This window comes from Cebidichthys violaceus, unplaced genomic scaffold (genome assembly GCF_023349555.1).
Source record: "Cebidichthys violaceus isolate CVI_PGR_0920_01 unplaced genomic scaffold, fCebVio1.0.p SCAF_38, whole genome shotgun sequence".
Lineage (NCBI taxonomy): Eukaryota > Metazoa > Chordata > Actinopteri > Perciformes > Stichaeidae > Cebidichthys > Cebidichthys violaceus.
Genome location: NW_027176572.1, coordinates 1124388 through 1140995, shown reverse-complemented (window position 1 = coordinate 1140995; position 16608 = coordinate 1124388). Strand labels below are relative to the sequence as shown.

Below are 16608 nucleotides of genomic sequence, written 5' to 3'. Positions count from 1 at the left end.
ATTGATGACACAAGTGCCTGTTCAAGCTGAAGCGGGACGAACCGAACGGGACTTCAGTCTCATCGATGCCACTCGTGTTCCTGTGAAACCACGTTCCCCTTAAGCTTAAGCTGCCAACGTACTTATTCTACGCCGCGGCCTCCGTCCAGCTACGCAAGTCGTTCAGGCTAAATCCTGTTTAGTTTGGATTGGTGGTATTTATCACATTTACTCTCCAGATCTACACAAACCCCAACACAGCAGCTTGACGTTCTCCTTTTAAAATCCTCTTTGGACCAAATGGATCCAACTTTCCAAAGAAATAAAAGCTAAAGTACATACTGTAAAATGATTAAACCTTTGTCCATCCATACTTTTAATATCTCTTCTGTAATTGTACATAATGACAATATGAAGCCACGTTTACTCCATACAGCGTTTGTGTATCACTACACTGAAACGACTCGTTTCTGTCATTGTTGTTGGAATTGCAGCGACACAAACGTCCCCTTCATCTTTCACTTATTCATACATTCATGTTTTGGGGCTGCTTTAATATTGAACTAATAACACTGCATAGTCACTCTTCCGTTTTGACCACCAATGGTCTTCTTTTCTTTAATTACTATTCCAAGCACTTAAAAATGCACAAAAGCCACAAAATATGACAGAAAGACAAAAATTGTCATTTCCATTGACCCCTGCTGGTGAAGCACAGTTAGTATGAGGCTGTGAGTGAGTCAGGCTGCAGTGGTTGAACACTGTTGTGCTAAACAAGCGGTGGATTTTGACGCTCGTACTTTAGTGTGAACGACTCGCTCTGCTGGACTCTGTGCAGCGTAACATTCCTACAACATTTCACTGGAGCTCCGCGGGCGGCAGATCCATCCAAAGACCACGGTGCCTTGTTGTATATTGTGTACACTTCTAGTGTTTTCCATGTGTGGTTTCTTTTTTTCTTTTGGTATAATGTGCAATGTTTTATATATATATACACACATATATATATATATATATATATATATATATATATATATTATAATCACATGGCTGTACATTTGATACTGCGAGTCTTTGCCTTCTGGTTCTTCTCCTGAATGATGACGATTTGGTGATGTTCTTGTTGTATTTTTCTCTACGCAGCCATCCGACTGACAGTTGATCTTTGACACAATACTGGTTTCCTGTTTGTTTGTTTTTTTTTAATATCTGTATCAGCAGTGTTAAGTATTGAACGGATGATTCTAACAATAAATGATTACAAGAGTACTTTTGTGTTTGGAGTACTTTGTGATTAACTAGATGGAGGTCAGTTTGGCACCAGAGACTTGGCAGACAGGAGGAGAGGTGACATCATGGAAAATGATGACGTCACAGTTTCAGCTCTCAGAAAAGGTGCCTCTCGCCACTACGTTCTACTTGACATCAGGCAAATAACCCACGCTGCTCTCTGCGTATATAAATATTCTTTATACATCACATCCACGTTACATTCAAAAGAAATAGAAATACAGCCGACAGCAAAAGTCACATTCAAGTCACTTCGGTGCACTGAGACGTCATCGGCAGCCTCCTTAAGGCACCAAAAAATAAAAAACAACCACAACCCTCAAAAACACCACAAACCTCAAAAACACCACAACCCGATCACCACAACCTGATCACCACAGGGCTCCTGGAAGCTCAACAGAACAGCAGACAGACGGATCAAAACCCACAACCTCATCCGAGTATCACGTTAAAAAATGACGTTCAGAAAACGACCGCATGAAACTGAAACCTCAATATCTGACATCGGTTGGTTTTTGTGCTCGTTTACATCTCTGAATCCTGCGTCCTCTTCTAAAAAAAGTACGATTCATTTATGATTAGGTTTGTTCAGACTGAACATGAAGAGTACTTGTGCCTGATGATCAGACCGTTTGTTTTACTTCTTTAGCTTGATATTGCGTTCATGTTAGCAGATTTTCTGGTTCGGAAGATTTGGGGTATCGATCAAATATTCTGCTCGTGTACTTTTAATCGTAAACCTACTCCGATACAACACCGACCAATTCAACTTCTCGGCAAAAGTGTCGTTAACCTCTCGTATCGCAGCGGTTTAGATTCACATTTTAGGATAAGCGATGATGACAAAAGTGGAGCAGATTGCAAACGGAGCTCTATTTGTGTCAAAAACACAAAGTTCAATGTTTAAATGTCAGCAAACGCATCAAAGTGAGGATAACATGATGAAAATAAAACGTGTCTTTAAAGTCATCCTTAGAGCTGTGATGGTACTACCTACTCATAGGGGTACTTGGTATGTAAGTACTTGTACTTTGTCTGAAAGTGGTATCGGAGCATTCCTAGTTGCCAGGAAGCAACAGTTTGTTTCCTACTCTGCCTCTGATTGGCTTACCCTGATGTTATTACCAACCAATGAAGGCAACGAGCACCAGCCAATCAGAGGCAGAGTAGGGCGGGTCACGCCTTCGCCACGGCAGGATATGTAATTTAGCTTCCAGGACCAGTTAACTTATTGTTTATAGATCAAACAAATATGACAAAAGTCTACTTTTACTTTCTAAGCAATTTTTCCGTCGTTATTCTTTATGGACGTAGCTAGGAAGCTAGCTACGTCCTACTATGTACTACTAGCTACTAGGTGTGTTTGTGTTAGTTCAGTCTGCTCCAATTTTGTCACGGCGGACTCCTGTAGCTTCAGCCCAAATTGGCGCCTTAAGTGTAAAACGTCTTTCTTCATGTTGTGCTGCCCGGAGCTAATGTGCATTGACTTAATGTGCAATAGTACCGCCACTTAAATTCACTTTGCATTGAGTTTGAACACACAGTCCAGGAAGGACTGATGAAGAGTCTTCCGCCCCCCTTGTGGTAAACATCCGAGAATAAACGCTTTCCATTTTGCAGCTGTCCAACTGTTTGTTTTCTGATATCTAATGTATTTACAGCCTCACTGGACTACTAGCGTCGCTTTTAGTCATGTTACTATTACATTATTTTACAGACCTGTAATATTCTGATCATTTGGTACCAATGACCATGATTTATTTATATTTGGGAAATTGGAGGTGTACCAATTGAACATGGCCTCCACTTTCCCAAACTGCAGTTCTTTCTTGGAAACTTTGTATAAATGTACAGATACACATCAGCCCCCTTTAATGAGAGTAAAGGTACTCTAAAACTTAACAAAGCCCATTGTTCAAGGTGATTAAACCAAATGTAAGGGCTGTAGTGCACGATGGTGACCATGCACGGCGTCTCTGACCTTCTCACACGTAGACCATCGTGAGCTGAGTGATGACGCCAATGGTCCAGAGTTATGAATCTCATCATGTCTCCCATCGCGACATGAATGCTGCACAATGTTCAGGATCAAAGAAAGGTGATTGTGGTTTTAATGATATCAAAAATGAAACAAAAGACAAAAACACCACATGTGAGTTCATTTAACTGTGGAGATAGTTTTTGGGGGACCAGCCCCGGAGCAGACAACCAATTCTAACTCATTCGGAAAAAATTTTAAGAAAAACCAACAGATTGTTGTATATTATAAACTGCCCAGAAAAAGCCCATATTGTTACCACCAAGTGCGACCAGATGCTTTGTTCCTTACACCGATGTCACACGAATGACAACCTCTCCCGAGTCACTGTCCTGGCTGAGGTTGTTTCGGGGCACCAGGCCGGGGCAAAAGGGGCCCAAACAGAGGCAGGTCCACGGCTGAGGCCCCAGCTGGGTGGGGCGCGAGGGCCCGTCGGGCCTAAAGGTGGCCAGAGGCAACCAAAGCGTCCTGGGGGCCAGCGAGGAATGGCCGGTGCTCGTCTCCTCCATGTCCTTTGCTTTATCGTAGCCCTGGACGTCCCAGTGGAGGTTGACGGCTCGCCAGCGCATGAAGACGTTGTACACCGCCGCCCCCTCGTGGACAATCAAGCCTGTCACAAGAGCAAAGACGGCACAGGACAGGGTGATCCTCCGATACGCTCACGTCTTTAGGCATCTTCTAAACGTCACTGTCGGAGCTACGGGAAACATTCTCAATCGGGTATTGTAATTTAAACAATTCACAGACTTTCGAGGCTGAACTCTGGACCTCTGGTTCACAGGTTTTGGGGAAAGCTGAGGAATTTATTGGCTGCTTCTCTAGTACCAAATGTTACATTAAAAGGAAAACTACCCTAACCCTACAAAATGACCATTTGTACATCAATAACTCAACCTGTGTTAAATTCTCTCATGCCAAAAGTCTTGATGAATTTAAGTAAATCAAGAGCAAAACTACACAAATCATACAACATAATCCAAGTCTGATGTATCCAGTCGTCGCCCGTTTACTTCCATTCATCAGGACTTTTCTCTGGTTTCTTTTATTCTTCGTTCGTCGTGAAGGCATGCGAGAAAAAAGACGTTTTCTTGAAATATTTAAGGTAATACGGGGGGAGGTATTCCTGTAAGAGCCTAAACGTCTTTGTTTCAGAAATGTGAATGTCAAAAATACAACAAAAAAGAAAGAAAACATACTGATGTGCCACCTAAACTATGTTTCAGCCAATTTAAAGGCTTTGATTGATACTCAAAACCATGAACTGCTTTCAGTTTACGCTTATATAGAATAAAAACAGGTAATAAACATATTTCTTCTTTGTCACAAATAGAATGAAAGGGTCTGCAGAAACATAGGTTAACTACACTGCAAACAGGAACTGCTAACGGCTAATTCAGCACTTTTGATGTTTCGCAAATTGCCAGAATAACGGGGCTCAAGTTGTAGGCCACGGCGGAAAAAACTAAATCCACGGCAGCATCATGAAGTAGCGTTAAGGCGGGCGTTGTGCACACCTGTGTAAACACGAGCGGATCTACAGTCGGCTGTGAACGACGACGAACAACTCGCGAAGCAGTCGATGCCAATCAACTCATGCAAGCTGTGACTCCGGTGCTCTGCCTGAACTAGTGCTGCGCTCCATCTGAGCTATGGATTATGAAACCTAGACAGAGACAAAAATAAAAGGGAAAGGATCTCGTCTATTGCACGAATAGAATCAAGGTTTCACAGAGGGGTCGACCGGTTTGAAAGACCTGGATTAGAACAACAAGTCCAGCTTTCACAACTTAAAGTCAGGGTTGGACATCTTCTTCTAAAACCTTTTAGTCATCCAACTATAAAGCAGTGTGTGTCTGTCTTCCTATGTCTGTCTTCCTGTGTCCGTCTTTCGCATTTCTCGAGAAGAGCTCATTCGATCTTTTTCACCCTAGATGGTCGTTTTGCTGGGGGACCCAATGGAGTGCTTGGTTGAATTTGGTGCAATTTGGACACAATAAACTTTGACAAACTGGGCTCAGTTTGTCGTCCACAGCGGGGCTTTGCCATGGATGTATAAAGAGAACTGGATACCACGTTCACTCCGTAGAAAGTTGCTCAGTGGTGCAAGAGGTAAAAAGTATTTTTTTCACATCCTGTGACTGAACCGGAAATTGCTTTGGCAATTGCGGCTTTGGCTTAAAAGGCTGTGAGTCATTGACTTCAGTCCATGCTGGATATACGAACGTTACAACCAAACTCTTCTTCATTTCCCTGCAGTACATCATCAGGGACTTGGATCCTGGCAACCAGCCGACTCCAAAAGGGAACGCATTCTGAGGCACCACGCCGCCCGACGACGCTTTCAGCAGCAATGCCAGGAGCAACGCAACAGGTCTGTTCCGAACGGATACAGGCTACGAATGGGCACTGCACAAGTTTGTTGAGATTCTCTTTACATCCCGATAATGTTGGGGGAGTGGCTTTAGTGGAGACCTAAAGGGATGGGCTTTCAGTGTTGGCGACTTACCAACTCTCTGGACAGACTTAGTGACTTTCATTGGAAAAGAGTTGGCAACACTAGGGTGGGTTTTAAATCTAGCATACTCTTGCTAGTTTCACATTACTCACATTACTAACCCTGGCTTTAAGTTTAACAGATATTCTGACCAGAAGAACTTCTGTACATTGTTCACGACTCATTCGTTGGCTCACCTACGCAGACCAGGTCCATGAAGCCGTACATGCCGTAGCAGATCTGGAAGAGGACGTCGCGGCGCTGCCAGATGGCCTGCGGGCTGAGAGCTGACCACAGCAGCCAGGAGATGCTGGCCACCAGGAAGAGAGAGCCCAGGAACACGGCGATGATCTGCACCTTCTCCACCAGGGTGATGGTGATGGACTGCCACTGCACACGGAGACAAGAGACAACCAAAAGGACTGTTACAAAAAAAAATATGCCTCATACTCACCAGTGGTGTCGTGTCATCATGGGATTTTACCTTTAATGTGGACACCACTAGGCTATTTCGCACAACTTTAGACAAGCAGCAATATTATCACATTTGCTTCGTGGAAAGTTTACTTGTATTCGACTCATCTGTGCGCTACAGCGTCAAAAAGAAGCACATCAAATCTTGTGTCACTAAGCAACACAGCCAGGTTATGTTGCCATTCGATTCTTGAAAGGTGCAAGATCCAAGATCAGGCGCACTTTGATTGCCTCTCAACAGCTCTCAACAACTACGAAGACACACAAAACGACTGCAAAGAGACACCAAATGACCACAAAGAGACACAAAACAACTACAAAGAGACACCAAATGACCACAAAGAGACACAAAACAACTACAAAGACACACAAAATGACCACAAAGACACAAAATAACTACAAAAACACACAAAAAACTGCAAAGAGACACCAAATGACCACAAAGAGACACAAAACAACTACAAAAACACACAAAACAACTGCAAAGAGATGCAAAGTTACCACAAAGAGACACAAAACAACTACAAAGACACACCAAATGACCACAAAGACACAAAACAACTACAACAACACACAAAACAACTACAAAGAGATGCAATATGACCACAAAGCAAAAAACAAAAAGAGGCTAAACTACTATTGTGTGTCTTGTTCCTATGCAGGAGAGGTGGTGGGGCCTTTTGCATGTCTGTGCCCAGGGGCCCATTGTGTCATAATGGGCCCCTATGAGAACACAAAATGTGGAGGACAAAAGGTTGTGGAGAGAACAAATCTGTGTGTCAGAGCCAAATCACTAACAAGAGGAAATAGGAGCGTGCAGGAGAAGAAAACAGGATAACCAACTGGGACACAGAAAGTCGCTGATGCTGAGCGGATGACTGTGAAGCTGCACAGTTCAGAAGTAAAGACTTCAGGCAGACTCAGCGGACAGAAAGCAGAGCTCAGCTGAGCCTCAGCTGTGTGTTTGTTCGGTCTGCCAGTGACTCAAGTCCCATCTGGAGCGAACAGATCTGAAAAGGCCTCAACGTTCCTCAGTGAAAGAAACGATCCAGAATGCAGATATTTTAAGCCTCGGGCGTCTCTGTCTGTTCAGCTTTGGAGGAAATGAGGACTGAAGGAATCCTGACGCTCCAAACTGACAGCAGAGACCTGCCGAGGACACGGAGACACTCAGCAGGTTCACAGGATAACTCGTCTAAACATTGGTTTAGATGCAATTTAGCTTTTTTTAAATTGAGCAAAACCCCTTGGAAACAAAACACTTCCTCAGTGATGGGGGACGGTCAGAATTCAGAGCAGCAGACGCAGAATTGTCCTCATTTGTCCTGAAACAATGCTTAACTTCCCACGATGCACCCTGCCTGGTAAATGCTCATACATCTTTGCACATTGTAACCAACCAAAGAAGGTTGAAGAGAAGGTGAAGAAGCAGGAAAAGTTACATAATTATAGAGTAGCACTTCTACATTATAGGTTTTTGTAAATGAGTCTACGCGACAGATGCAGGTGGGTTTATTGTTGTCAGTTTGCCAGTGAAACCGTTTCTACCAGTTCAGCTGTTTGCCTCCACCAGAGAAGCTGTGAATATTCCTGAACATTATAAATTCAATCCGGTGGGTCGATACATCCGAGACTGTAAAAACAATCTCTTGTTAATGCCTCCATAATAATTTCGAGAGCACGCTCGGGGGGGAGAAAACGGTAACCTCGAATGTTTATGGCAGTAAAAAAGCCGTAAAAAAAACACAACCCCAGAGAGAATTTAACGGCTGCAGTTTAATGTCACATCCCCTGTCAAGCATTTAATAGGAAATGAGTGTTTTTCAGGGAAAAGGGCACTCGCTGTGTCGTTGATAGCCACCAATTCTCAGTTTAAACCCCCATCTCCATACAAACGTGACTTAAAGCTGCAGTGTGCAGGATTTGATCGGCCAGGAAGAGACTCAAAGTGACCATAAAGAACATAAAACGACTACAAAGACACACAAAATGACTACAGAGACACGCAACCACAAAGAGTCACAAAACAACCACAAAGACACGCAAAACAACCACAAAGAGTCACAAAACAACCACAAAGACAGGCAAAACAACCACAAAGACACGCAAAACAACCACACAGAGACACCAAACAACCACAAAGACACATAAAATGACCATTAGGTGACACTGCAGTAAAGGTGGCACCAGATCGTCAAATGCAGCCTCTGTGTTGGCACTCTTTCTACCTGGTCTCTCCGTTCTCCACCAGACGTTCTGACTGCTGAGTGATGTGATTAGAAGTGAAACAGCAGCCTGTAATATATCACCTCAAAGCTCCTTCATTTGGGAGAGTTTTCCTCATTAGAAACCACATCCGGTCACCGTCTCTCCTGAGCCTTCACAGAGTAGTTTTAGTTAGCTAAACCGAGCTAGACCTGAATCGTAGAGGTAGTAGGAAGCTGCCATTTGTAATTATTGTGGTTGCCGTAAGTAGGTGTGTGTCTCCACGGGTGAACATATCTTCTCGAGTCAGCAAGTCTGTTTTCTCACTGCCATCTCCACCAAACAGTCCCTCAACCTGAGGCAACTGTACCCAGAGAGGAACTGGCCCCTGAACTCGACCCGTCCTGCAGTATTTTACCTGCCAAGGTGTCTTCAGGTTGATGGCGATGACGTGGAAGCGATAGCAGCAGAGCTCGCAGGTCCAGCAGCCTCGCTCGCTGATCCACTTCAGCAGGCAGTGCTGGTGGGTGTAACGCACCGAGCCGTCACACCGACACGGGTTCAGCAGGTCGCCCTGCAGACCGGAGAGAGAGGTCAGATATGAACAGATTAAAATGGATATCTCAACGACTGTTTAATGGATCGCCATAAAATCTGGTCTGGACCACCGTGTCCCATCGAGGATGGATTCTAATAACTTTGGTGATCCTCTGACTTTTCCTTCCACATTTTCTTTTTGTCCAATACTTTGGTTTATGACCGAAATACCAGCAAAACATTCAAACATAAATGATTTTGACACCTTAAGGAAACAGAAGACAGAAGAAAATAGACTACAGACTAATGCATGCTTATATAAGTATAAGTACAGCTAAACGGTGGTACAAAAGGTTCAACTTGGCAAAAACTAGATGGAACACAAACTCTGTCCTGGCTTCAACAAATAGAAACACAGATTTCGGCCCGTTTCATCATTCGAACAGCTGAAAAAGAAACTTTCCCTTCTGCACACATTTAACGACGGAACACGGAGGCAGCAGAACAAAGACCGCTATAATATTAATATTCACATCTCGTCCGGTGCATTCTATCTACCAGTCTCTGTAGCGCCAGTGATGGAATTTTAAAGAAACAATCTTCTTTTGAGTCGATATTAGAACCTCGTCCCCCATATTTATATATATGTCAACGTTGTCATCATCTAGAAATCCTTGTTTTCAGGCCACAGGTCTCTCCCAGCGGGTCGTGCATCAAAGAAAAACAGCATCGCTCAGATCAATGATCATTTGTCAAAGCTACAAACTCACGGCGGATATTAACGTCAGGATGCGGCGTGAGATTAATCATCACAGCCGTCTGCGTGTCCGAGGCTTCCTCTGCTGTAGCTTTGACCTGCCGGCATATTGACAGTAGATTAAGGTCAGAGGTCAGGCGGCTTGTTTTTCAGCGTGTCGTATTAACCTCGTGGGTTTAAGAGGACCTCGGAGGCTTTTCACTTGAATGAACTAAAAGCGGGTCAGAGATGCACCGAAGCAGCGACTGATGGAACCGACATCGAGGAGGATTGTGATACGTTTGTGATTTCTCTGAGGATTTGACGAAAAACTGTTTTACTTATTTAACGGCCAATGAATTCTAGAGACGCCAAGAAAGTCTTCAACTGATGGGTGAAAATAGAACGATAATAGAGAGAGAGAGAGAGAGAGAGAGAGAGAGAGAGAGAGAGAGAGAGAGAGAGAGAGAGAGAGAGGGCTTTCTACACCGTCTTCAACATCATCGCATGGTCTTCATCGATGCATAAATTTTGTACGTCGTCAAAAGTGTCCCCAAAAGACAGGAAGTGGACCTGGAGTTCAGATCATTTTCATTAATTTCCAAAACAATCTCAACTCAAAGGGGCCCTGACTCATTTGTCCTGGAGCTTTCGACCAGACCGCATGGTCTTCATCAGCAGATGGACTTTGCAACGAGGAGGAGTTTGTCAATTAAATGCTAATAAGGAGGACCTTGAGTTAAGATTATTTAGTTGAAGCCCTAGTCTCAAATCAAGGTCCACTTAAGCTTTTGACTATTTGGCACCGTCTTCATCAGTGGACACAGAACAAAGTGGAATAAAGAAAGCAGCTGTAGGAGATGGTAAGAGAACTAGAACCTAGAGAACTGTGATAACTGACAATATGATCTTTAATCACAGTCCACCTGATGAGGACTGTGGGATGAAATGGATGTAAAATTCCAGTAAGTGAACCTTTAGTTTATTTCGGACCAGTCGTCATCTTTGAGTTGAGATTGTATTTGTCAACTACTGTTTGTTCTCCTTCATCTCATTCTGAACCTCATCTGCTCAGACGTGAATATTTCTAAAGCGTCAAATTTGTGTTTTGCAATCGTCGTGATGACCGGCGAGCTCGGCCTGCGGGGGCCGAGTATAAAAAAAATCAAATATCAGTCTGGACCCGGAGGCAGAGCTATTAGATTAGCTAATAGTCCACAGCCCACGTTCAGGAGACAGGATATTCACTTAGGCATTTACGGCCCCGACTCCTCTCTTTCCCTTCAGCTCTGACGGGGGGGGGGGGGGGGGATCGTCCCTCATTGAGGCTCGCTGTCACGAGACACGAGAGTGTCAGATTTCAGAGACGGGGTGGACAGAGTGTCCACATCTTGTCCAGCCACCTCCAGGAAGGAAGAAGGAGGCAGTCAGACCGACGCATCGCTCTGAGGGGATGTGTATCGTACGTCATTTAATGCCGTTTACAGCTTCATTACAATATGCACTGATTTTAACAAGTACTTTATCATTTTATCCTCATTTAATTGTTTTTATTTCAGTCATTTCTTTATGCTCTGAATGCATTTCTTAGCTTTATTCAAAGCAGTTTGAACCGCCTCTGTGTTTGGAAGCTGCTCTACAAATAAACGTGACTTCAACAAAATAAAATGATTGAAAGTATGAGTTAAAATACCAATTTATAGTCAAACCATAAAACCTGATGTGAGGAAAGTGAACCTCCTCTGAAGGCTTCCTCCTCTCGTGGTTGATGGGATCAGGCTTAGACAAAACTACACTTTTAAATCTAGATTTGAGTTGAAACCAAATTGGAGATTAACATTTATTTATTTCTACAACAGCCAGCAGCTTTTTAGACAAACCTACTCTACAATACTGTTTTGAATGGATCGGTACATTTACAAAGACGTTATTTGGATTCATTACAGATTATTAACACAATACAAATTGGAATCAGGAACATGAAACCTGCGTCAAAGTTTGAGCAAAAAACGTCTCGTGGTGGACTGGATTGTTTTTGTATTTTAGTCATTCTTATCACTTTAATATGATCACTGCTGTCAGGTCAGTATTACCTCAGAGTTTGGACCTCTTCACTGTGTTTGTGGTGACAATAACATGGAGTTCATTCATAACTACAAAAATTACAAAAAAGACGAAAAGTAGAAAAACGTCCAGAAATCAATAGTTTGCTATGATTTAGTGATTGTGTTCATTCATGACTGATGTTTACATATAAATGTCTGAGCAGCTGAACATCTGGATTCTTAAGCTCTCATTTCAGAAGTCTGATTTTAAGCAGTTGTGTTTTAATAAACTACTTTCAAAATGAACGCATCCTTCTCATGTTATGGACGACCTCGTGTTTCTTTTGCTCTAGTTCTTGAAGTCATTGGTTCCAAAAGTGAGGTTCAGGGACCTAAATATCAGGATACTGCAACGTCGTTACAACTTTAAACGTTTGGAATAAGGTCAGATATTATGAGCTCCTGACCTCAGATTGAAACGTTCTAAAAGCATCGACTGCAGTCGCTCTTCTCTGAGAGGGAAGGTGTAACGGAAGAGTGGTGTGGCGACTGGTCACACTCCCTCCGGCTCGATGTGGTTCTCCGTTTATAAATCGATGAAATGGTTTCTGCTGCTTTTAGCCTCTTCGGAGATTAAAGCTGCTGCATGTCGAGGAAGGACTCGTGTTAAGTGCTTTATGCGTCGATGGGTAGTTTAAAACTTTGCATATTTCAGAAGATGACCACATGTTGTGTGTTCCTTAACTCTGCAAAGTAACTTCAGCCGTCAGGTAAAAGAGGCAGAACATTTCTCTGTGAACACACTGACGGGACTGTAATAGCTGAAATGTAGGGAAGTAAAGTCAATGGTTACTTTTCATCACTAGTAAGTCATCTGTTACAAAGTTAAAGTATGATGTTCCTCATGATGTCGGGGGCCTTCTGAGGGCCCCTGACGGAGCCGTGCGCTGTCCGTGGTGCTGACGGCGCTGCAGCAGTCTGAGGGCCTGCGTTGTTGTGACGGGACTCTTCTGTTCACTCTCAAACTGGGTTTTGTTTAAGTTGTGACAGATTAAGTCTTCATGTGTGGTTCTGGTTCTGGTTGGCGCTCCTCACTACTGGAATCTGTCCCATCAGGACTGTTCTAACAGCAGATGTCTCATTTGTCTCTGGATGAATGTCCTGTCTGTCCTGAGCAGGAGACCCGTGTCACAGAGACTACCTGCCTGGAGGTTAAATAAGACATACAAAAGGTTGCAGCAGTGAGGACCGACCTCACCTTCATTCTATTAGGACCTACTTCCACCATTCAGAAAAGCAGCTCTTTTAGAAGAGACGGCTCGATTCCACGCTTGGTGTATCAGACCCGCGGACGTGTCAGAGGACCACATACCTGCTCTGCGCCTTGGAAGCAGATCCGACAGCTGGGAGTGGGGATGCAGGTGTCGCTGCTGCAGTTTGAATGCATCGTCTGCTCTTTGCACGGTCTGCCCCCGACCCCCCCGACCGCCCCGTCCTCGCTGGAGAAAGTCCCCGCGTCGTGTCCGTCACACGCATCCCCGCAGCTCCGGCCCTCCCGGCTGCCCTCTCCCTCCTCCTCCTCCTCTCCCCGCTCCGCCTCGTCGTCGTCCGGGCTCCGGCGTCCTTGGGAGCCGCGCGGCTCGCTCTCCTCCCAGGTGCGGCGGTGGGTGATGGCGGTGCCTCCCCTCGCCTCCCCACACGCTGGACCCACCTCTCCCTCCTCCGTGCTCATGATAAAAATGATAAGTCGAGATCAAAATTGCATAGATGCCACCACCCCCCCCACCTCACACGGTAATCCACCACCACTGCGTACAGCGGGGACGCGATGCAGTCTTTGGGCTCCCGGATATGTGCCTCCGCTCCGAGCCGAAGCGTGCTCCTGTAGCCGAAACTATGGTGCGGTAGCCTGGAGGAGCTGCGGATCAGCGGCCGGACCCCCCCGGTTCTGCGGCGCGTCGGTCGGCTGGAACCGCCTCATGCGCTCCGGAGACCCGGGGAGCATTTCCAAGCAGCCTCCATGCATCGCAGCGGGGACTCAGACGTCCGGATTCCCCCTCCTCCTCCTCCTCCTCCTCTTTAGTCCCCACCAAGGACGCGCGAGGAAGACCACAGGACAACCCGGATCGAACACCCCCCCCCCCCCCCTCCCCCAAAAAAAAATCCTCAAGCTGCAAGTTCTCAGGCGAGTCTCGCACCTCTCAGGAAGCAGACGCGGACCCCCCCCCCCCCCCCCCGGGGGAGAACGACCAATCAATGACTTTATTATCCCATCAAGGAGGAGAGAACTTCAGACCCGTGCACGCGCTATACTTCTGCACAACCGGCTGCAAAGAAGAGAGATGAGCTGCGTGATGTTCCCGGTCCGCCCATCCACAGAGGACACGCGGGCTGTGCAACACTTCACGCGGTGAGCTGTGGAGACCCGCAGCCCCCTCCCCGTGGTGAAGCGGGAACCTGCTGGGTTTCAAGGGTGGTCTGTGAGTTATTGTAAAGAGGCGCATCAGCCCATAAGGGATGCTGGTACCTCTGAAGCCATGAGGTTCCGGAGCTGGTGGATGGAGAACTGCAGGGGTCAGAGAGACCACCATTGACTTCTTAAGAGAGGTGGTCTACTGCCACCACACCCACATGTTCATCATCAGTTCACCTAACGGATTATTACTCAGACACACGTCCAATTAAAATGACAGAAGATGACAAATCAAGAGGAAGCAACCACACATTAGACTGTTACACACCTGTACTCACCGGGAAGGGAAGCAGAGTCTGCAGCCCACGTGAACATCTGGATCATTTCCTCCGTTTCAGCTGATTTCAAACCTTTCATGAAGTAAATATAGTTTAATAGAAGCCTCTGAAAAACAATGTTACGGATCAATAATAACACATGTAATAAACCATGTTAACTGCTACTAATAAGGACTCCACATTGAAATGAATGACTACATCTGAGGATACAGCGGTGTTTCATTATATTGTAATATTCTACACAGAAGCCCACAGGACGAGTTAGTTTGTGACGAATAATAAAACCGTATTTCTGCGTTCAGCTACATGATGGTGTCAAACTGTCTATGCTGGAGGAGGACTTCAAATAAAGTGTTGCCGACCTTTAACCCCATCCACCGTGAGACCAGAAGAAGACTAAAAGGTCTTAATTACTGCCATGAGCTCGTGTCTTATCAACCTCCAAATGGAGCGATAACAAAGTTTATCGGAGGAGAAGAATCTTCTCTCTCTTTTCTTTTTTCTTTTGAGGATGTCTATCGCTTTCCGGGGAGCGGGCCAGTAATGGACTCTAATGCAACAAAGGAAATTATCCACTCATGTCCAATCACTACCTACGAGGCACCGATCAATACCAGGTCCCAGAGGGGGGGGAGACCGGGAGGGAGACCGGGAGATGGACCGCCTCCGAGTCCACGTTTGGGTTCTACGTTCTGTCGGATCGGATGCTCATTCAGAAGGGATCCAGGTCGCGTTCTCCTCTTCTCTTCTGCGCTAACACAACCCAGCGATGCTCCTCTGAGGAGAACACGTTTGTAAAGTCACCCTGCGTCACGGCTTTATAAACTAATAACTACTGACGTTATTAACGGTTAATAAATAATTCACCGACGCTTTATACGTCAGTTAAAAGCCATTAATAGGAACGTTTGTGCTGCAAAGCTGTGAAAGAAAATGCCTCTTACTGTCTGCAGTTGGATTTATCAATAATAAATCAGCAGAAGGATCGCATGCATCTTAATATTTAATAAGTCGACGAGTCTGTAGTTATAAACGTTTGTAAGATGCTAACAGAGCTGCGATTTGACACAGCTAAAGGCTAACGGCAGCGCGCTAACGCCAGCGCGCTAACGCTATCCATGTTTGACACAAAGCACAGCTGAACCTGACGGGGCCTCTTTACTCTCTGCAGGTATTTGGTTTAAAGTATTTGACTTTAGAGGAAACCGAGGGGGTCAATTCATCTTCAGGGGGAAAATGAATGTCTTCACTAAAGATATTTCATGCCTCCAACACGGCGAAACATATTTTTCTCCAAATTTTTGGACCAACTCCAGGAAACAGAGACGAGGGAGCCAATCAGGGGAGTAGAGCTGTGATCAATACTCAAACTGTCCAATCAGCTTCAAACTCCTCCCAGCTGTGCATTAAAGAAAGCTGCCAATTAAGCTCCGTCTTTACGTTGGTTCACCTTCTAACTTACCGTCAGAACATCGTGAAGCGCCGGAGCAGATTTGAAGGAAACATTTTTAAACAGCTCGTCTTAAGTTTTCCTTCTCGGCCTTCAGACGCTCTCATCACTCTAGTTCCTCCCATGATGCCTCAGTGCTAATGCCTCTCAGCCCGACTCGTCCTCATCAATTAGTCTCCTTCTCGCCGTCGGCCTGTCTGCAGAGCCCCCCCCCCCTCTCTCTGTTTTTCCTGTTGACCCTGTCAAACAGTGCGGGCAGAGTGTCATAACACCCCCCCCATGAAACCATCACGCCACAAACACTCTCCCAGCCTGCAAATAAATAAATAAATAAGTAAATGAATAAAACAGGAAGTGGAGCGTCATCCCTGCCAGAGATAAAGTGGAGGACCACAAACAAATGGAGCAACTGAGCTCGTTAAGAGGGCTGGTGTGGTGGGTCGACATCCGGCCCACCGTCAGCTCTCCATGACATCATCGGCACGAGTCATCGGCGAATCCGACGCACCTGAAGAAGAAACCGTACCGGAACGACGAGCTTCCCCCAAAATATCGCCAGGAAAACACTTCAAATCACGACAGGATGCTTAAAACTAATTAAAAACAAGA

The 16608-nt window shown here is 45.3% G+C and overlaps 1 protein-coding gene across 1 annotated transcript; it reads right to left on the bottom strand.

Annotated features, from left to right (window-relative positions):
• Positions 1 to 1016: 1016 nt before the first annotated feature.
• marchf11 (membrane-associated ring finger (C3HC4) 11) lies at positions 1017 to 13882 on the bottom strand. The gene is made up of 4 exons (XM_068726057.1): positions 13171 to 13882; positions 8899 to 9054; positions 5999 to 6191; positions 1017 to 3917 (listed from the first exon to the last, which is right to left on the bottom strand). The coding sequence occupies exons 1-4, from the start codon at positions 13528 to 13530 to the stop codon at positions 3595 to 3597; spliced, it is 1032 nt and encodes a 343-aa protein (XP_068582158.1). The 5' UTR covers positions 13531 to 13882; the 3' UTR covers positions 1017 to 3594.
• Between the last annotated feature and the right edge of the window lie 2726 nt (positions 13883 to 16608).